The 21,868-nt window shown below is 44.9% G+C and overlaps 1 protein-coding gene across 2 annotated transcripts in view; it reads right to left on the reverse strand.

Moving 5' to 3' along the window:
- Positions 1-2,333: 2,333 nt before the first annotated feature.
- Positions 2,334-21,868, reverse strand: part of LOC147717884 (CCN family member 1-like) — a 63,410-nt gene continuing 43,875 nt past the window's right edge. For both annotated transcript variants that reach the window (XM_086924653.1, XM_086924654.1), the window contains 3 exons: positions 16,800-16,973; positions 8,933-9,126; positions 2,334-2,945 (listed from right to left, as the gene is read on the reverse strand). In XM_086924653.1, coding sequence (XP_086780779.1) covers positions 2,625-2,945; positions 8,933-9,126; positions 16,800-16,973 — 689 coding nt within the window. In that variant the 3' untranslated portion in view covers positions 2,334-2,624. The remainder of the gene's footprint in view (positions 2,946-8,932; positions 9,127-16,799; positions 16,974-21,868) is intronic.

Below are 21,868 nucleotides of genomic sequence, written 5' to 3' on the forward strand. Positions count from 1 at the left end.
TGGTGGCAGAGGGATGGGTGGACGGTGTCTGGAATACAGCAGCATTGTATGGTCAGTATGCCTTGGTGGAGAGTTTAATTTTGGGTACTAGGGCCGGGCCAAACCTCAGTCCATTCTCAATAAGATTGCATGAGCGGGTAAAGCCAGGTGCATGAAGAGAAACCCCCTTATAAATGCACAGAGCGGAGTTCCTTCTACCTGAGGTTTCTGATGCGTTCAAGATGCAATTAGGGCCTTCGACCTTCAGTGCTACAACGCCAGGGAACATTGTCGAAGATAATTGCCATAAAATATATGTGTTTGTGTTAGATAACATGCTCCTGAGACTTAGTGTCTCTTGGGCACACAACATTCTTGGTGGATAACCATAACTTGACGTTTGTGTCTTTCTGTTTCACAGACCCAATATGTTGATGCCCCTTACTTCTACAGGTGCAGTATGTGCCATGGACACCACTGCAGCTATAGCTTAGAGTGTTCTGTGCCCGAGGCAGAAACATCAGATCCTATCTCCTGTTCTATGGTTTGCAAGAGCCCTTTGCTGACCTGACCTGTGTGTACACCTGAACCATCATGGAACCCCTGTTATTATATTTTAGGGAATATTTATCAACATTTTGCATCACCCTTGCACCATGCTGAGACTTTTAAAAGCCACGCAAGGCCATCTCGTGTGACCTTGCGTTCTGGAGGTATGAAAGGCAGCACAAGTCACTGCCTTCCGTTACTCTGCACCAGGGAGGTGTTCCCTGCATGGAGCGTAGTGTTCCTACGCATCCACCAATGGATTTTGGCACATTTCCAGATTTACCATGAGTGGTAGGCCTGAGAATGCCTCAAAATGCTACAACAGTGGGAAATAATATTTCTCCTTGTTTTTTTATGCAGCACATGTAGAAAGAGAAAAACGCCTCAATTTATTGTTTTTGTGCAGGAAGGTGTCCCTTCTTGCTCAAAAACAATTGTGCCCACAAAGCAGGCACCCGTGTGCCATGGTGCAAGATTGCCTGTGTTGGCACTAGGCAGCCGAAAGTGCGCCACCGCAAGGAAAGAGCATGAGTGCTCCATATCCTGATAGATATGGAACATTCCTCTCATCTCTCTTTTACACAGTGCAACGCAGCAAGGTGCCTTGAGTTGAGTGAAAAAAAAATGATAAACATTGGCCAGTGTTTGAAATAAAAACACACAAAGGGGTCCATTGCATTAGTTATCAATGCAACAATGGCCATGATAATCTTTAAAGAAGGCCATGGTCTTTCTGCCATATACAGTTTGCTCCATCAGGGGCCTGTGCCAGGTAGCCTCGGGGGGTAAAGTTTTAAGTTTTAGCTTTGAATCCTTTCAAGGTCTACTCCATCTCAGCACATATCCTCCCTTTCGCTGGTGGTGGCAGTGTATTATTGCTGATTTCTAAAACAATCTCTTTTATTGGATACAAGCACACACCTCTTTTTAGCACTCTGTCCAAGATGCCCTTTGTGCCAGGGAAACTGAACTAAATGTCTACTGGGCAGTTAGTGACAGGGGTTTCGTGGCAGCCAGTGGTCATGGTGTGTCACATGGATATCCAGGCGGCCAGCTTGCTAGCCTGCTGGTCACCGCCTGATGTCTTGGCCCCTGCATGTGGACACCGTGTCATGGGAGCATTAGCCAACCACATGGTCGGCTTCAGCAGCAGACGGGCAGCATTATCAGGTTACCTCACTAATCATATCATATGCCGCGGGGGCACGGGTTAGAAGGCTGGTAAGAAGAGGCTTGGATGTTTGGTAGACAGACTGAAAGCTGATGAAGGAGTCTTGTAAATAGCCAAATGATAGTGCCAAATGCCCATGTGGATTACCTGCCGACACTTCCATGAACTGGGGCGCCCATGAATAGCGGCACAAGAATCTCTTGGAGTCAGCTCTGGTGGGTTTTAACTCCCTATTCCTAATACTTCACTTCTCTCCCATCACTGCTTCTCCTGCCATATTGGAAGCTACCAACAGTTCTGAATTTTGGTTTGTTATTTCTTCAGGAGGATATTATAGCTTCATTTGAGGAGAAGAAATGTAACAATTCACCCACATTTGAGAGATCAGTGACCTCAAAGAAGACAGTCGCATCATGATTTGATGTGGCAGCAAAGGTTGTCCAGAAGAACCTTCATTTGAGACTGCAAACCATTATGAAGAAGAACACAGGAATATGAGACAAGCATTAACCGGAAACTACGGTGACATTGCAGCCACCATGAGATCCAGACCTTTCTGCCTAATCTAGAATAGGATATCTCCTCAGTACCTGAGCACATGAGGCGATGTGTGGCCAAATAAGGAACACAACACTTGATAGCATATCTGCTTTATTCCTGGTCGCCAATTTCCCTCCAGTCTTAAGTGGCTGCATGAACATTGGTAGATATGAATGTCAATCAGTTTGCTGTGGACGGAACATGCATGTGTACATATATGGGTGCTAGGTGTGCGTGCTAGTCTGTGTCTTCGTCCAAGTGGCTGTGCGTACATGGGAGGATGGAGATAAGGGCTGAATGGTAAGTCAGCTAGAGCGCACGCAACGTATTTCCGTTCATCTACTGAAGGTGATGGGGCATGAGGGATCAGATGCGTCTGGACCCATCACCCTTCACTCCAGGTGTCCACGCGACGCCCCTGGGCCGGCTTCTTCCGTTGCAGCCCATTGGGTTTCTTCTTAATTCTGGTCTCCTTGCAGATGCAGTTCTGCACCCACATGACTTTGCGCGAGACCTCGGCTCCGCCCTCACACTGGAACTTCAGTGGGACGGTGTGGGTTTTGGAGGGCACGCAGCTGCGCCCATTGGAGCAGTATCCGCAGTAGTTGGGGATCAGAGGACGTTGAGTCTGGCAACCCTTGAAGGTCCACGTCTCAGCCTCCACCGGGCGGACCAGTCGAGTACACTTCTTCCCACCCTTGATGACCTATCACAAAGAAGAAATAAGGCAGGTGAGATGGGGCACCAATAGGAGGAGGTCAAGTCACTCACATTGTGCCCAAGTTTTTAATAAACGAGTGGTCAAGGTGAGTGTGTAGTAGTCACAGTGAACACTGGAGTATGTGGCTTTTTTTCCTCATGAGCCCGCGGCAGGCACATTTCAAGGCCCAGCGTGCCTACTACAGAGTACAAGTCCACCAGACAAAAAAAACACCATAAGCAAATCCAAATTACGGTTATGAGTGAGCAAAATTCTAATTTTGTCTGCAAACTTTTGCAAAGGTGACAATATTGCCAAGTTTGTCGCCAGTTGGTGAAATTTCTGTACCCCAAAAAGGTTCTGCAGGAGATTTTTAAACAAAAACATTCTTGAAATAGAACTCTTCTTCAAGAAAAGTAACTTTTCTGAGAGTTTCACCCTCTTTTGTGAAAGCTATTTTCTTAAAGAAAAACTCGACTACTTTCCCAGTTGGTTTTAAAAACACTTGCCAAAGTTGTAAGAAGCTACAATTACAAATCTTATTCATCCTCAGTTAAGATCACCTGTGCCAGTCCCTCGTGGTGGAATCTGCCCAATAGAACCAATAAGATTTTATCATAAGGGCAACCCTATAGTTTTCAATAAAAGTCAAAGAGGTTCTAATGAGAAGACAGTTAAGACATAATATTTTTTATTTTTGCCATTATGGGTGTTTGCAGCTGAACAGGGTTCAATGGGCAGGCGTGGGCCACAAGTAAACTTTTTAATGGGCACTTTTTTAATATGTTTTAGAAAAGGCCAATATAAATAGCGTTCATCGTTATATGTTTTAGTCGTACTACACCTTGAATGCAGGTGGTCACCATGGCCAACATGATCTTTGTTAGCAAGATAAATAAAAATAGAGCATTAACGTCGCTTTCAGTTCAGCTTGATATTTTTCTGTCTCTGGAAAGCGAGAGTTACACAGCGACTCCTGCAGGTGGTTAGAGTTACTGCACTTTTAGGACTATGCTCCATCTCGGCTAAGAAGGCCAGGCACCACTGGACCTGCCAATGATGGGGGAGCATACACTACACTTTAAAAAATATTTTTACTGGGTGATCAGCATGTCGCTAGATAAAGCCCTGTCACATCTTAACCTAACGCTATTGTGTTTGAAATTGGTTGGAGCCACGTCACCGGACAAATGTGGGTTCGGCCAAAAATAGAGAACCACGAGCCCTCATCCAAAGTTAAAGAAGGGTTTAGTGAAGTCAAAGGCAGAGGGATGCTGCAGACCCTCTGTAGCCCGATGGAGTCTTCCCTAAACAAACTAGATCAACACCTCCACAAAGACATACCCCTCCACAAAGACATACTCCTCCCGCCAATGATGGTAGATTCTCCCTCTCCCCCTCTTTCATGTATAAACGATGGACTGTTTAAAACCATGGCCCATACGTACGAAACTTTCTTGCAGTCGTAAATGCTACGACTTAGACATTTTGACCCATGTGCCAAACTCATCTTAGTAGTTAGACAGACTTGTGAATTGAAATTGCACCTTCCATGTTGGACTGGTAACTCACTGCAGAAGGGAAGGGGGTCCCCTTTGGAGACCTCCCCCTTTGTGTATTGTGGCAAAGGTTTTAGGGAGAATAGGCCATGGCCCAGGAGACCACTTCCAACTCCACTGTAACTTTAGGAAGACAGAAAACTTTTTTTTAAACCAGCCCTATTTCTTTTTTTATTTCTTCTTATTTTACTAAGAAACAAGCACAGGCATGGTGGTCTGCTGCCCCTTGCAGGCGGCCAACCCTATTGCTTTGACCAATCAGAGAGTGTTGCAATTTGCTACAAACATGATGAATATTTATTAAGTAGGTCAGACTGCTACCCACTCAGATTCCTTATTTTGAGAACTGACCTATTAGTACCTAGGTTGGCATGCAAACTAAAGGGCAGATGAACTAACATTTGATGCAGCGCAAAGCAGCACGGCAACAGCCTGCGCTGTGCTACTCTGCGTTAAATGGAGAGGGCAAGAATGCACCATATTTACCAAGATATGCAGCATCCCTGCTCGTTCTCTATGCTGGTGCACTAGTAGCGGCTGAGTGCCAACGCGGGCAACATTACACAATGGTGCAAGGGTGCATAAGTTGCATGGCAGAACGGTGGGTGCATAAGTTGCATGGCAGAACTGTATTTGGGAGGGAGGGGCACCTTCCTGCAGAAAAACATTAATCAGAGCTTTTTTTGCCTTTCTATGTGTGCTGCAAAATAGAAAGATGAAAAAACGAGGAGAAATAAACATATTGCTTCTTGTTATGCCCCACAGGGTGGGCATAGCATATCCACGCATTTGCAGGTTTACTATTATTAGTAAATCTGGCAATGCCCCAAAAAGCATGGGTGGATGTGTGGGAAGGCCTTCCCAGGGCACAGTAATGCAAGGCAGCAACTTGCGTTACTCTAGGTATATTATGCCGTGCAGCGCCACCTTGCGTGACTCTGCGTGACACAGTTGTGTTCACTTATGGCCTGTGTTGCCCATGCTTCAGCTTGTGTGATGCAAGGCGACAGAAGCCTGTAGTAAACCGTGGCCAAAGTTTCAGGCCACAAGAAGACTGGATGAAAACTGCAACCACTTTTTGTGACCAGAACAACAATACTTCTAGTCCAAAGTTCCCTCTCATGCAGCGCTGAGTGTGGACTCTCCCAAATAGGGGACCCCAAATGATAGAGGTTAGGGAAGCAACCTCGGATTATATTTTTTCAAGGCGATGTATTGGTTTACAAACACTGTTTGGAATAACAGACTGATAGGATAAGGAACTTTCTGGAAATCTTGAAAGTTAGTGGTATTATCTTGAATGCTAAGATGTTCAAGCTCTTTTGTTCAGTATGAAACTATCTTAGTCCTGTGATATCAGCTGAAAGAATTTGTAGCTAAGATGAATTTGTCTCAAAGATAAAATTTAAAAATGAAAAACAAAACAGATTTTTTGAAGAGGGAAAAGCATCAAATTTAATGACAGTTCCAAACTTTCAGAAAAGTTTGTTTCCTTGCTAAATAAATATAATTTCAACGCCGTTGTTGATAAAACAAATTCACTGGGAGCTGGACCAACGTTAATCCATTACATAGGAGGCCGCGGTTGTTTAAGTCAGTTCATTTGAGCCTCAGTCGTCTGATCATCTAATGGAAGAGTTTGTTAAATGGGACCGCCTTGCTCCCAGGAACATGACAATTTGTTTTCACCCCAGTAATTCTGGGGTCTCCTTGGGACTAGGATCTAGGAGTTTTCTCCTTATACTCAATATATGCCATCAAGGGAACCCACCTACTCATTGGATAAAACGTCAATGTAGAAACCTTCTGGTGTTGTTAAATAGCGGCTGCGTGTTGCTGTGATGCTTCTACCCTCAACCCGTCAATGCGAGGTGCCTGAATATCCCTTTAGTCAGGGGTGCTTTAAATGGGCAGGTACTATCCGGTACTGAGGCCCTGCACTTCTTTAATTTGAAAGGGAGAGTACCTACACTTGTCAGCACTGCTACAATATATTTAATTGGAGACTACTAGCACTTCTCAGAAGCAATCAGGTTCTCTAAAGAGTGAGTATTTGCACCTCTAGATTCCCATTTGAAGCACTGGGGAACACTCGTACACTATGGCCTTGACTTTGTGCATAGAACAAATAGCCGTACTTTTCTAAAAGTTGGGAACTGACATTTTATGTTTGATGCTCTTTCTTCTTTGGTAAAAATGTGTTTTTGTTTTTCATTTGTTAACTGATTCACATTCACGGGTGGCAGAGTAATCACACATTTCACCTTTAGAGATTGGATATGAATGCATTGCAATATGAATGAATTGATTAGTGTCCAATAAAGCTAGAAATAATAATACATTAAATAAGGTTTTTCTGGGATCTCTACTATATAATACAAATAATTTCCTGTGTGAAGTACTATTTGTGTATGCATAACAGAAATTTGAAGAAATTATCAAATCTCTTGGTTGTGCTCACGATTTACAATGTTTTATGCCTGGGACGCCTTGCCATTTGATTAAAGATGCCAGTGATAAGGGCACAGAAGAGAGAGAAGTTACTATTGCTTTTGCTCCAAGAATTTTGAGAGGAGCATGACAGAACCACTCTACCAGAGAGGAAGAGGGTGTGGCTGTTCCCTGGGCCATCAGAAAGTTCAAAAATCTTTTGTCGGTGATACAGTCAGATGTTTATTTAGACCTCAAACCCCCTACAGGAACTTTTAGGACACTAAAAATGTCTTGATTCTGTGTCTTCTGGAATGTGCAAGTGGAGTGCAACTTTGAAGAACTACCAATTCAGCGTGAAATACATACCTCGGGTCACGAACAAAGCAGCTGATTTCCCTTTAGATTGGTGAAGGAAAAGACTGATGATTGTGAAGAAAGAGATGAATGGTGGACAGATAATGCCAAAGTATGCACGTTTATTGATGGATGTTTTACAGGTTTACAGGGGACGAGTGGACAGAGGAAATAAGCAAGGACATCATTCTGTAGGAGCATGTGGAAAGATTCAGAGCAAGTGACATTGGACAGTTGATAAAGAAATTGTTAAGATGTTTGGTAAAATCGAAGATAAACCTTTTGTTGCAGAATGGTCCACTGTTGAAAGGGACAAGACTGGTACCTCTGGAGAGTTTGAGGATGTGTCTTACTGGGTTGGCGCATGTGGACACCAAGCTGTGCGTAAAACCAAAGAGCACTTGAGAAGTAGTTGTTGGTAACTGGGCATGGATATAGAAGTCGAGAGAAAGGTGAGAGTGTGTAGATGATAATCTGAGCGTCAAGGTGAAAAAAAGGGAGAACTCCACCAGCGGCCTATTATGAGGTTCCAAGTGACCCCTGGGATGAAATTGCATTTGATATTCTGGGACCTTTAATGTAAGGTGCTACGCCTGCATACTTGTTCGTATTATGGACATGCATTCCTGGGGCTCAAAAATTACCATAGTGAGAGAGTTACTCATGTATCTTGTGACTACATTTTTCAGAGAGAACCCCTAAGACACTTCAACCTGATAATGGTGTACAGTTGATCTCAAATCAAATGGATGACTTCTTGAAATTGTACATAAAATGTGCGCTAGGCACCATCTCCAAACCACCAGAATAGTGGAAAGGTTCAATAGGACATTGAAGTAATGCATATGGTTGTCAAAGAGTGTGGAGGGGAACTCGAAGAGTGAAGTTTACAAAAGATGGAAGAGTACAGGTTCACACTGCATGTTGTGACTAGCCTCACTCCATTTGAATTATTTGGTAGAAGGAAGGCTGCATGAAGATGTGCCCTCCAAAATTGGATGAGGGACCTATTTGAAACCTCATTTGAATTTGTGTGATAAAGAACTAGAATATTGTGTCTTTCCCATAACTGCCACAGGGCCATTCTGCATGTTTTTTTCTATGCTATTCGTTTTTCATTACATCGCTTACTGATTTATTTGTTCTTGTATCTTTTCCTTGCCCTTTTTCCCCTTATTTTCCTTTTGTTTGATGTGCAGGGGGATGTGTGGCATTTAGGATTTGTTCTAGTTTTTCTTTAAGAAACACTATTTGGTTCTGATTTGGATCATTTACATATAATCCTGCACTGTGGGTTCTAGTATTGTCAGTTGGCTCAGCAGGACATGTACTAGGGTGGATGAAGCTCCTTGGAATAAACCTGGAGTTAATCACCAGCATTGTCTACCTCACATCTTTGTGTTTCAAATTACTACCAGTTCCACTCTCACTGCTGGGGGTGCCTTTACTGCGATATACCATATGATGAGGCACAATCGCTTGGTTTCTAGCCATTGGTATCTGAATATTCCTCTATAAGGTTCTCCTTGAATTTCAGGAATGATCAGATAAAATTAATAACCTTGAAATTTGGAAAGATTTGCCGACGGTCAAAGATGGTCACACAAAGTGCTTTTTCTAAGATAGTTTAGAAGGCTGAGCACTCACCGTGTACTGACCATCCTGCAGAAACTGTCCACATGGGCGGATCATACAGACCCTCCTCTGAACACGAGGTGTGCAGCTTGCATTGCTCCAGAGCAGGCGGGTGGAGATACCCGTACCGCACGTCTTGGAGCAATGGGTCCACTCCGTGGGCTCCTTCTGGCAGTTACCCTGCGTATCACTGCTGGATCTCGTGCCTAAAAAAAATGAAAAACAAACAGGTTGGTGCCACACTGTGACCTCCATATACTAATAATGTATCTCAAGATCCTTCTATGCACACTGGGACCTCAATCTCTACCTCAAGAACTCCTTCCAAACTGAGACCTCCAGATAGCCTCAATGCACCACATTTTTAGACCTAAAGACACTTCCTTCCACATTGACTTCTATAGACTGCCAATGCACCTCAAACAATGTCAAAATTCCTCCATCCAGACTGGAACCTTTCAGATAGTGGCAATGTACCTCATTTTCAACCTCAAGACTGTTTCTTTCACCCATGGCCCTCTACCCCAACCTCAAGATCCATCCATCCACACTGTTATTTTGCTCACCACGCCACCCTAGGTTGGGCTGTCCCCATGGGGAGCAGGGTCAAGGCTGGTTTCAAACTGCGGTGGCGTGGTGAGCAAAAAAATGATGAGTTAAACTCAGATCTGTGACTAGGGTGAATGTTTTATTTGTTCAGCATTCCATCCATTATCTGTTATTTTTGCTTTTGTCACCCTAAGTGGGAAGGGTATGTCCAGTTATGGGTCCTGTGCTCACTGTGCCACTGGATTCAAGTTACCCTGGCAGATGAGGTGTGATAACCCGAAACCGGTTCCCAGATGCTTGTTTACAGTCTAGGGAGGACCTGGCTTGGCAGTTTGGGCTGGACTTTTCCCCTGGGGGCAGGGTCAAAACTGATTCACATTTGACATACTTCATAGAATCTGGTACAGGGTAATCTTTGGGATGACCCAGAAGAGGCATGTGCCACAGTGTCCAGGAAAGAGTTGAAGGACTGTTATTGGGAGTATAAATTGGCTCAACTCCAGAGCAATCCCTTAGTAGGCAAGCTAACTGCAGCTTTTCTAGACATTAAGGATTGTTATAGCTTAGAGCTGGCACTGAACGACATCAAGCCAGCAACTGCTAGAAAGCTTTACCTGCAGTTTAGATATGGGGTGATGCCACTCCGCTCCTTTACAAACAAATGAGCGGGCTCGCAAACTCTGGGGTCTCCGGCCTGTGACTGTGCCGCAGACTCAGATTACCATGTGTTCTTTTGCTGCCCCGGATTCCTCAAAGCGAGAAAACGGTGGTTGGTGCAGATATGCAGAAACTTAGGAACCAGGCGCTGTTCAGCGGCCTACAGGATATTGAAACAGGACACTAGCCTCCCCATAGTATATTCAGTAGCAGGCTTTCTATTTTCTATGTGGTGCATTTGTAGCGCATTTTTAAAACCAATTTTAAAAAATGAGGACTTAACTCCTGCACACCAGTTGTCAAACAAAGGAATTTTAAAGGAATTAATTGTTTAATTGTTTAATCTGGAACTATTTTAACGGTGTAACCTATTCATACTATGAATTTATTGACATACTGGATTGAAGTTCCTGAGAATGGACCATTTTTACCGGAGAAGATAAAGCCCTGATCTCTCAAATTTTGACTGGTGAACTGTTCGTTTATTCTGCACATGCACTTTAAAAAGGCAATACCGCTTTCTACCTCTGATTGCTACAGCGATATTACATGAATAGAACCCCCACTCATTGAGCTGCTATTATAGATTGTACTGTATTTCACACTCTTCTTGGCCATACCTGGATATGTCTTATTCAAACTCCTATACTGTTCGTACCCGTTTTTTAAAAACTTGATTTTAAAGTAAATGAACTGTATGTTATTCTATATGTGCTTTTAAGGTCAAACTGGCCGAAATAAAGTTATTATTGTATTGAATTGATTTGAATATGGCTTGGTCCAAACGTGTCGAGCAAAATAACATTGGGTTAAACCCAGATATGTGACTGGGGGTGAGTGTTTGGAAAGTTTCAATGCTCCGTCCATCATTTTATTTTGTGATGTTGCTATGTGTGCCCTATACCCAGACGTGGGTCAATTGCTCACTGCACCACTGGATTCAAGCGTGCCTGGCTGATGAGGATTGATACCCTGAAACCGGTCCCAGGATGCTTGTTTCTGGACCAGGAAAGATCCGGTTTGACAGTTTGGGCTGGACTGTTCCCATGGTAAGTAGGGTCAAGACTGATTTGCATATGGCTGGATCCAAACTGGAGTGACGCGTGGAGCAACATAACGATGGATTAAACCCAGATCTGTGACTGGTTGTGAGTGTTTGAAAAGTTTCAACACTCCGTTTATCATTTGATTTTGGGATGTTGCTATGTTCGCCCTAAGTGATGGTGGGTATGCCCAGACTTGGATCCCTTCTCGCTGCACCACTGGATTCAAGCTAGCCTGGCTGATGAGGGGTGATGCCTGTCCCAAGATGCTTGCTTTCTTTACAGGGAGGGCATGACAGTTCGGTCTAGACTGTTCCCATGAGGCACAGGGTCAAGACTGATTTGCATATGGCTGGGCCCAAACTGGGGTGACGTAGTGAGCAAAATAATGGTAGATTAAACCCAGATTTGTGACTGGGTCCACTATCCATCCATTATCTGTTATTTTTGCTCATATCCACAGTACAGAAAATACCTATGCTTAGAACCAACCAAACCGTGCCTAGAACTACTCTCCCTTAGCATAACCACAGTTAGAACCACTTCACTGTAACAAAATGATGCTAAGTATCACTCTAGTGCAACCTGTCCACAACATCAGTGGAATGAACTGCACTCTTTAAAAAACATAAATATAAGGGCTGCAGGCATCTAATAAATGGTAGAACACAGAGATATGAACATGTGAGGGAGAGCCAAAACTTGGAGTGCCAGTCGTAGGAACTCTACAAGTATGCCGACTAGCAGCTACCACTGATCAGTCACACACACACACACACACACACACACACACACACACACACACACACACACACACACACACACACTCACACTCACACTCACACTCACTCTCACTCTCACTCTCACTCTCACTCTCACTCTCACTCTCACTCTCACTCTCTCTCTCTTTCTCTTTCTCTTTCTCTTTCTCTTTCTCTCTCTCTCTCTCTCTCTCTCTCTCTCTCTCTCTCTCTCTCTCTCTCTCTCTCTCTCTCTCTCTCTCTCTTTCTCTTTCTCTTTCTCTTTCTCTCTCTCTCTCTCTCTCTTCTCTCTCTCTCTTTCTCTCTTTCTCTTTCTCTTTCTCTCTCTCTCTCTCTCTCTCTCTCTCTCTCTCTCTCTCTCTCTCTCTCTCTCTCTCTCTCTCTCTCTCTCTCTTTCTCTCTCTCTTTCGTTTCTCCCTCTCTCTTGTATCTCTTGTCAACCAATGATACAACTCTATCTTCATGTAGATGGGTGAGGAAACTGGCAAATAAAATCAAAGCCCACACCCACACTGTAGAGCCTCGCCCCACTTTATCCATCAACACATTTCCCCAAAAGTCCCCAAAACAAGGTGAATTGCCTGAACGGATCTCTCCTCCAGGGCACAGTCTGTACCATTGGAAGCAGGACACAGACACCCTCGCTGAAGAAACCAATAGACGACCCCTTAAGTTTGGCTTATTTCCAATCTCTCATCCAGAGTAAAGAGTCTAAAACAGAAGTCATAGGACAGCAGCAGGAATACTAGGAACAATAAGCATTAGCAAAGCCAATAGCTCGCACCTATTTTACCTATAGGGTTTGCTAATGCTTTTTTGTCAATGCTATGCGCCAAGATAGTGGGTGCCAGTCTTTGAGCAGTAGGTAAAAAAATATACTGGTTAAAAAGCAAATGGCAGCGGCATAGGCCTCCAAAAATCATATATCAACTTTTATAAAAAAGACCATGACAGGAGGGACATGGGAGCAATGCAGGAGGGCTTGGGAGATAAGTCAATGAGGAGTGGACGTGGGCGATGAGCAAGAGTAAACTTGAAGGGAACGGGAGAGAAAAAGAACACATTTGTATTTTTTGTATTTTGTGTATTTTGTAAAGCGCGCAGCTACCCCAACTGGGTGTCCCGCTGCTAATGCTCAGGATACTAGATCTTGTCAGAGGGGGCGATTAGCCAAAAAGAAAAGTTTTAAGGGCTTTACGAAATGGCAGTTCTTCTTGAATCATGCGCAGAGAGGGCGGACGTTTATTACACAGAGAGGAAGCGCATACTTGGAAAGTTCTGCCACCGGAGCGAACTTTTTTAAATCTAGGAGTTACAAAAAATGCCCGTGAGGGATCGGGGCAACAATGGGTGAGCAGAGGGGAGGAAGAGGGAGCCACAAAGCCCACATGGGAGATAGGTGATAAGAGCAACAAAACAAAAGAAAAAATAGTACCCCAAAAGTGAGAAGTGGAAGGATACAAATTATCCAACTACAAGGATGGTAAATAAGTCATGCTCCTGAATTGACAAGAAAGCCAGCCAATAGCAGTGAGCGGCCATCACAAAGCCCAGTGTTAGTTTTGGTTTTGTCTACAATGTATTTTTTTGATAACAGTCAGCTTAATGAGGTCTGCAGGGGAGACTTAAAAAGTTTTTTTTTGTGGCGTATGCATGTACCCCCAAAACATCCTGGACGCCACTTGTCTTCAACATCCCTGTGTACTCACACTCAGATAACTGACCAACAGCACCTACAGTTTCAGGCGCTGGTAGAGTATGTACCAATCCATATCTGTTCATATGATGAGACTGCAGAATAAAACCATTCACACGGAGCATCTGGCGAACACACCTACGGACATTGTTATTGCTCCTTTCCTTTGAGATGGTGCTTGTACTCCTCATGACAGATATAAGTTTACTTATATCTGAGGTCACTGTACTGAAAACATATATAAGTCACCCATATGGCAGGCCTCTTCAGTCCTGAGAGCAGGGTGCTTGGTTACAAGTGTGAGGGTGCCCCTGCATGAGCAGGACACCCATACAAACCCTGGAGTCGATTCTCCAGGCTTTGTAAGTGCGGCCACCCATATTAACATATATAGTGGACACCAGTCATTATGAGATGTCTAACTATATAATGGTCGCACCGAACCCGGTAATGTTTGGTATAAAAAATGTTTGAATCATACCCCAACACCGATTCCAGTGTTGGGGGTATGATCCCATGTACTGGTGGGGGGCCTTACAGGACCACCCTGTACACTTGGTAACAGCCTTCCAGGGTCTGCTAGTAAGCTAGTGCTGCTGACAATTACAGACACAATTCCTGCTCTGGAGTGAAACTGGACAAAGGACCTGAGTCATCCCAACCCTTTGGGGTGAGTCCTCAGATTCGTTGTGGGACTAGACTTAACCCTGAAACTACGTGACTCTTCAATCGTCTGGACACTTGAACTTCGTTGGACTTTGTCTGGAGCCAAGACTGCATCAAGAAAGACTCCTGCTGCTCCTGGTCTCTCTGTTCTTCAAGCCTTCTGCGTCATCTGTGCTTCATCCAGATTCTCCAAAAGACCTGTGGGCATCAAGAACATCTGAAGAAATTTCCCTTGGAGTGAAGGAGTCACTTCCCTGCATCTGCAGGCAAAGCAACTAAGGTAACCGATAGGCTACTCCTGACATCCCATGGAGCCCGAGGCTCAGCAACACAGATGGTGGCTCTGTGGCTCCTTAGAGGCCTGACCTTTCTTCCCTGAAATTTGGAAGACAGTATCCCTCGTCTGGGTTGCTGGGACCGAACCTCTGTGCACTGCGTCAAATTGCCATTGCCAAGGCTTGTTGCCCTCTAGCACCTCACTTCCTGAAGAACAGATTCCTCCCTGCATACCTGCATATCCTGCATTATGGGCCTCTGACTTTGGTGAACTGCTTGAGGTCCTCTTGTGACTCCTGTGCCTCTGGCTTCCGGTCTGCTGGTCTTCTCGATGGTCTTCCTTTGGTTTAGTCGGCTCCCCTGCTTGCTTGGACCTGCTCTTACTCTTGCAGTTGGTAAGTCCCTTGGAGCAAAAGTTGGGACTAGCAAGGTCCTTTTTGTTCTCTACTCCTCCCACCGGCCACCTAGACACCGACATCCGACACGGGACCGCTCGTGCGCGGCTCCTGCTCTTCCTCAGCATCGCCTGGCCCTCACAGCTGTAGTGACAAGGTCACTGTTGTCTCTTCTGAACCTCTTGCCATCAGTGGTCATTGGTTTTCCGTGCCTCCCCGTCACTCCTGAGTGGCATAGACTCTGTCCCCTCTGCTTGCAGGTTCTTCACTTCAACAATCCACCTTTGGATTCTGCTGGCATTCTTCAGAGTTTTCTCCAGAGGCATCTTCTGCTGAGCCTCCCATTGTTTCCTGCTGCAGGTTCCGTAGTCACTTTACCCCTATGCACCTGTGTTCCCTGGCGCAGGTAACCTGGTTTCTGGGGCATCTACGGGCGGGGTGGCTCTCCAACCCTTTGTCTTCCAAATGGTTTCTTCGGGGTCCTATGGGAAGAACCCTTCTTCTTTAAAACTGCAACCACCACTACTCCATTGGCTTTGATTGGGCACACAGCTGTGTTTTCACTCTGCACACAGCCTCTGTGGGGTTCCTGGGTACTTAACTTGGGTGGTTCCTTGTGTCCCCAGCTCCTCTGAGTCTTTTGGTCCAAGTCCTGTTCTCCTTTGCAGTTTGCATTCCACTTGCTTAGTATATGTTTGGTCTCCACCTGGAGACCGCTGTGTTCTGTGCTACTTACCTGATTGTTTTCCAAGTGTCCTTGTGTGTGCTATTGATATCTCTCAGTAGGACATATACCAATGTGTTAGTGATTGTTTTATGTAATAAATAGACTTACTTTTAATGACACTGTGTGGTTCCTTTTCTTCTAATCTACACTATTGATTAAAGTTGATAAGACAATCTGTTTACATTCCGCCAAGATAAGCCTGAAGGCTGCTCTCCACAGGTACCACTTTGAGAGCTTTCTATGGTTATCAAAGACCACTAAAATCACCATAAGGGTTGCCTGGATTAGTCCAAGGTGCATCCCTTGAATAAGTCTGCACCATGTACTAAGCCAGCCTCCTACATGAAGGATCAGAAGATCCAAACAGATCTGATAGGCTGCCACAACCTTAAATAAATAGTGGCCATTACAAGACTCAGGAGGGAATTAGTCCTACTCTGTCATCCAAAAAGGGTACATAAGAGCCACTGTGAGCAGAACCTAACACCCAGGCCCATGTGAAGGAGGCAGAAGGATCCTGAGTTTTTCAGTTTTTCTCTTCCCATATCCAGCACCTGTAAAGTCCACTGATGTGGATATGCAGATCCACCCTGGATGTGAGGATCTAATGGAGGAAATTGGGATAAAAAAATACATTTACAAAAATCTGGCGATCCAAAAATAAATGTCATGTAAAAAGGAAGATGGGTCTGTCCATGCACCAGACCCTGCAGACAATACTAGTTGCTCAGATTTTGCGTAGTAGGAGTTGGCCGCCTGCGGAGGGTTGTCGAGAAGCATTCCAGCTTTATGAACTCAAAACAATGACTACTATTACACCGGGAAGAAGCAATAGCTGGTATTTAACAGTGGTACAAAGTGCTATAAAGACCCACTGGAAAAGGGAGCGGTGTGCTACCACACCGCTCCCTGTTCCAGTACCAGGAGTGGGCGCCACAAACAGCTCTGCTGATGCACCTCAACATTAACTTGCAGCACCCTTACTATTGTAGTATTGGCACTCACACACAGCTGTTTCATTCTTCTTCAATCTACTTCAATCTACTATGCTGGTTCTTGGAGGTGGAACAGCTCTGCTGACTCTCCTCCATCCTACTGCAACATCTTACCTTGGACTCTTTTCCTCCTGGTCACTCTTGCGCCTCTGCCGGACAGTCTCCTGCTCCTCATCTGTAACCCGGTGTCTTCCAGGAGCTGTGCACCCAAGGGAGTCTCTTCTGCCTCCTCCTGGTGTACATTGCTGAACTCCAGGCACCTCCACTGCTTGCAGCACTGCCCGGGCACTAGATGGAGACAGAAAGCAGGGGCACATGAAGAACACTATCAATGTGGTGTCCAAGTGAGACAAGGGTGTAGCAAGGGTGATAGAGGCCCTAATGGAAGTGAGAAAAATACCCCCATCCACTAGTTGGGAAGTAAAATAGAATCAGAATTGGAGTTCAGTGGGTCCCTCAAACCCCTGGGTCTGGGTGCCATTGCACCTGCTGCACTAGCAATACTACAGCAGGCGAATATCTTCTTCCACATGTACACGGATGGCACTCAACTTTACATCAAGTTCACTTCCATTGAAGAGATCAAGATGATGAATCAAGCTCTTGAAAAGACTGTCCACTGGCTAACTGCCAACTTCCTCAAGCTAAACTCACAAATAATGGAGGGCCTCATTTATGAGGTTTTGCCATGGGGAAGCGCAGCGGACCCTCCTGCTGTACTTCCCTACGGCAAAAGAAAAGGGCAGGAATGTGCAGTATCTATAAGGTACGGCACATTCCTGTCCTTTTTCCCTGCGCCGGAGCACAATGGGCTGCCTGCGCCAACGGAGGCACCTTTGCACCTGCTTTCACCTCAGCTATCTCAGAAAAATGAAAACATTCATCGAGAACCCGGACCCTTAAAAGTGCAGTTCAGGCTTTAGTCATATCAAGGTTGGAGTACGGGTGTACCACCCTGCCTGGGCTTCCCAAAATCTCAACAGCCCCTTTAAAGGCTTGTCTCAATGCAGCAGCAAGACTCCTAACACGATCTAGAAAGTTTGACCATATCTCGCCACACCTGAAGGCGCTCAACTGGCTACCTTACAAAGCTAGAATCCACCTAAATATGGCCTGCATCACTCATAAAGCTTTACACCACAATACCCCCCATTACCTATCCCAGAAACTTACTATATTTGGAGGAAACAGACACTCTAGGAGCTCCGACAATCTACTCCTGTAACACTCACGCTACAGCAAGAAAAAAACTATTGAGAGAGTATTCTCTGGATCTGTACGAAGAATATGGAACTCGCTACCTCAGTGCATCAGAAAAATCTCCTCAATACCATTATCCAAAAGGGTGGCCAAATCATTCCTGATGAGCAATTTCCTCCCTCAGCTCCTTAACAATCTTCTCCATTTGAGGCCCTATTAAACACACTAGCTAATTCACTGACTTGCCCCTCACCGAATCCGATGGAGACTCTACTCTCGTTATCACTCCTGCCTGCTTTGAATCATTCTACTACTTCAAACTTGTTTCTACACTTCACTGGATGACACCCTCGCTTCTATGATTTACTCTTACTTGAACTTGTTCCTACTGCACCGAACAAATCATCTCTATTATCGTTTCTGCTATCTGCCGAACCTTGCTAAAATGTTTTTAAACTTTCTCTGCTCTGTATTGCAAAATGTTGTTATACTTACTCTGCTTGGTATTGAAAAGCACTCTCAGGGTCTTGTTCGCGCTATAGAAAACTCTAAAAAAAATTATAAAAAAATAAAACCTAGAGCCCTGTCTGGGCTAAAATACAAGAAAATAGGCACTGTCAGCTGTAGCACTGCCTCTTATTCTGTGGGTTGAGGGGCTCACCTTAAGGCCCCTCAATGCAGACTGACTTATGAGTAGAAGACAGTGCACTTCTTCACCGAAGTAAATTCTACCAAGATGTGGCCTACAGAGGAGGCGGCGCATTCTATCTGGAGCCATGTTCTGCTGAGGAGGGGGCGTGCTCTACATTGAGCCGTGTCCCGCTGAGGAGGGGGCGTATTCTATCTGGGGCCATGTCCTGCTGAGTAGGGGGTGTGTTCTATCTGGATCCGGGTCCTGCTAAGAAGGGTACGCGCTCTATTTGGAGCCGTGTCCCGCTAAGGAGGGGGAGTGCTCTATTGATAGAGATTATCTGGAGGTGTATACTGCTGAGGAGGGGGTGTGTTCTATATGGAGCCATGTCCTGCTGAGGATGGTGCGTATTCTACCTGGTGCTGTGTCCTGCTGAGGAGGGGAGCATGTTCTATCTGGAGCCGTGTCCTCCTGAGGAGTTGGCATATTTTATCTGAAATAATGTCCTGCTGAGGAGGGGGCGTGCTCTACTAATAGAGATTATCTCAAGGTATATCCTGTTGAGAAGAGGGCGTGTTCTATCTGCAGCCGGGTCCTGCTGAGGAGGGGGCGTGCTCTATTGATAGCGAGATTATGTGGAGGTGTATCTTGCTGAGGAGGGGGCGTATTCTATTTGGAGGTGTGTCCGACTGAGAACGAGGCTTGTTCTATCTGAGGTGTGGCTTGCTAAAGAGGTGGTGTGGCCTGTTTGTCTGAAAGTGTACGTTAGAGAGGAGAGCATGTGGTCTATTAATGGAGATTATCTTGGGGCGTGGTCTTTTGATGGAGATTATTCAGAGCAGTGGGTGATTGAGGAGGAGGCATCATTTCCTGATGGGAACTATCTGATACTGTGGCCAACAGGGGAGGTGTTGCTGTAATAATAATAAATTCTTTATTCGGTTTTTATCATAGTAAAACCATAAAAGCAACAATAAAAATTGTAACATAGTACATTTAGTAAGATTTCCGAAAGAGAGGTAAATTCGCTCAAATTTAAAGATTATTACAATGCCTGATAATACATTTTAAAAAGTTCAGTACATGGTAACAGGTGCGCTCAGAGTCTAGCATCTGTAGGGATAGCATAGCCGGGCGACATTGTCTGAAACCCCAAGACTTTAGCAATGGGAATAACCAAATTTTTCTGTGAGAGTGAAAATATTTACAAAACAGTATCGTGTGCATACACGTCTGTAGAGAAGTCTCGTCACATGGACAAAAAGTCAGCTTTGGATCCCAAGTGTTCTTTTGTGGGAAGGCCACTAGTCTGTGGAAAAGGTTGAGTCTGAATCTAGTCAGGAGCATCTTATCATATGTGCTGATTTCCAGTGTGAGATAGGGCTGAATTTGTGGTGTGAGCTGTACCATATTTGCATGTTGTACAGATTGTTTAGTTGAAAGCAGAGTAATTCTGAGAGCCTCTAAATGGCTCATGGCTTTCTGCTTCAGCTCTTTCTTAGTTATCTCAGTTAGAGTTGCTGGGGTGAGATAGTATATTTCCAGGCCCAGGTCTGTGAAGAAGCGCCTGACATAGGTGAGCCAGGCTATTTTGTGCGCACGATCCAATGCCATTGAGTCCTCTAGGATGTTTTTAGTCAGCATGTTCTTGTCCGATAACCAAATGCGTCTCCAGAGTAACAATGGCTGAACTTTTATCAAATCCTCTATGTAGGGGATTCCCAGTTCCGCGTGACATGCGTAGATGGAAGCACACTTTGGGGCAGATAGAAGAAATCTCATAAACAAGTTCTCAGCTATTTTGAGAGATCCAACGTCAGCGTGTCCCCATACACCGGCCCCATATAGAGCGATGGCTTGGCATTTTGCGGTGTAAATTTTTAGCAGCTCAACTGGTGGTCTCCTTCCGAGTCTTTGTGAAAAGTTTGTCAAAGCAACGATAGCTCTCTTAAAAAGATGTCTCCTGGACTCAATGGCTGCTTTCCAATTTAGTCTTTCGTCAATCATTATGCCCAGGTAAGGGTACTGGGGAGTTCTCTCAAGTTTTTGTTCATTTAGGAGGATGTTCTTTGTGCGTTTTCGCCCTCCACCAGCCACCATTACAAACGTTTTTTTGACATTTATGTGCAGATCTAAAGCGCGCATAAATTCAGCATATTTGTTCAGGGATTTCTGGAGTTCTATTGGTGTGCGGGCCAGGATAACTGCGTCATCCGCGTAGAGCAGTGCGGGGATCAGGCGTTGTCTTAGTCTTGGCAGGTCCTGCCCCCCCTCAACATCTTCTCTTCCAGCCCATTTGTATACAGGGAGAAGAGGAAGGGGGCAAGGACGCACCCCTGCCTGTCTCCTCGCTCTACTCTAAATGACACAGTAAGCTCTCCCTTTGTCCCATAGCGCACTCTCGCAGAAGCATCCGCGTATAGTTCTCTTAAGAAATCCAGGAGTGGAGGGTCCACCCCCATGTTTCTCAAAAGGGTCCATAGCTTCGCGTGGGATACGCAATCGAAAGCAGAGGACAAGTCCACGTATACCATGTACATTGTCCCCTGCTTCGCGTGAATGTACTTCGACACGGTTAGGCTTAGGTTGAGGGCCTGTTCTACGGTACCAAACCCTTCTCTGAACCCGAACTGTAAATCCGATAGAATCTTTCTTTCGTCTGCCCATTGCTGGAGTTGTTCTAGGACTATACTACCAACTACTTTTCCTAGAGAATCTAATAAAGAAATGGGACGGTAGCATTTAACATCTTGGCGGTCCCCCTTTTTAAAAATAAGTACCATGATGGAGTTGGACCAAGACTCCATCAATCCCACTTTCGCTGCCGCAGTGCATACTCTTGTCAGTATGGGGGCCCAGAGATCCGGAAGTTGTTTGAAAAGATCTACAGGTACCCCATATGGTCCTGGCGCTTTGCCCCCTTTGCTTAAGTTCAAAGCCTGCACTACCTCAAGTATATCAAATTGTAGGCTGATTGGAAAGTCGACGGGACGAAGGGGATAATGTGATTCTTCTGTTGGGGATGTTAATTTAAAAATATGAGAAAAATGGTTTACCCAGGTTTCCTCTTCTATTGCTACGTCGATCTGGGGTCTATTGGAATCAGAGAGAAAAGGGGTTTTTACTATTCGCCAGAAGGACTCGCTGTTTCTTGTGAGTGTGCTTTTATGTAGGTCGTCCCATAGAGCCTGTTTCAGCTCTTGTTTCCTCAGTTTCCTAGCCTTTTTTTACTGAAGCCTTAAATGCTGTATCAGTTGTTGATCTCTTTTCGATTGTCTGAGAGCCTCTTTTAACTTGGTTTGCGAAATGGTACAATCGTGGTTAAACCAGCCTAATGGTTTTGTGTTATTTT

Source organism: Lissotriton vulgaris, chromosome 5 (assembly GCF_964263255.1).
Source record: "Lissotriton vulgaris chromosome 5, aLisVul1.2, whole genome shotgun sequence".
Lineage (NCBI taxonomy): Eukaryota > Metazoa > Chordata > Amphibia > Caudata > Salamandridae > Lissotriton > Lissotriton vulgaris.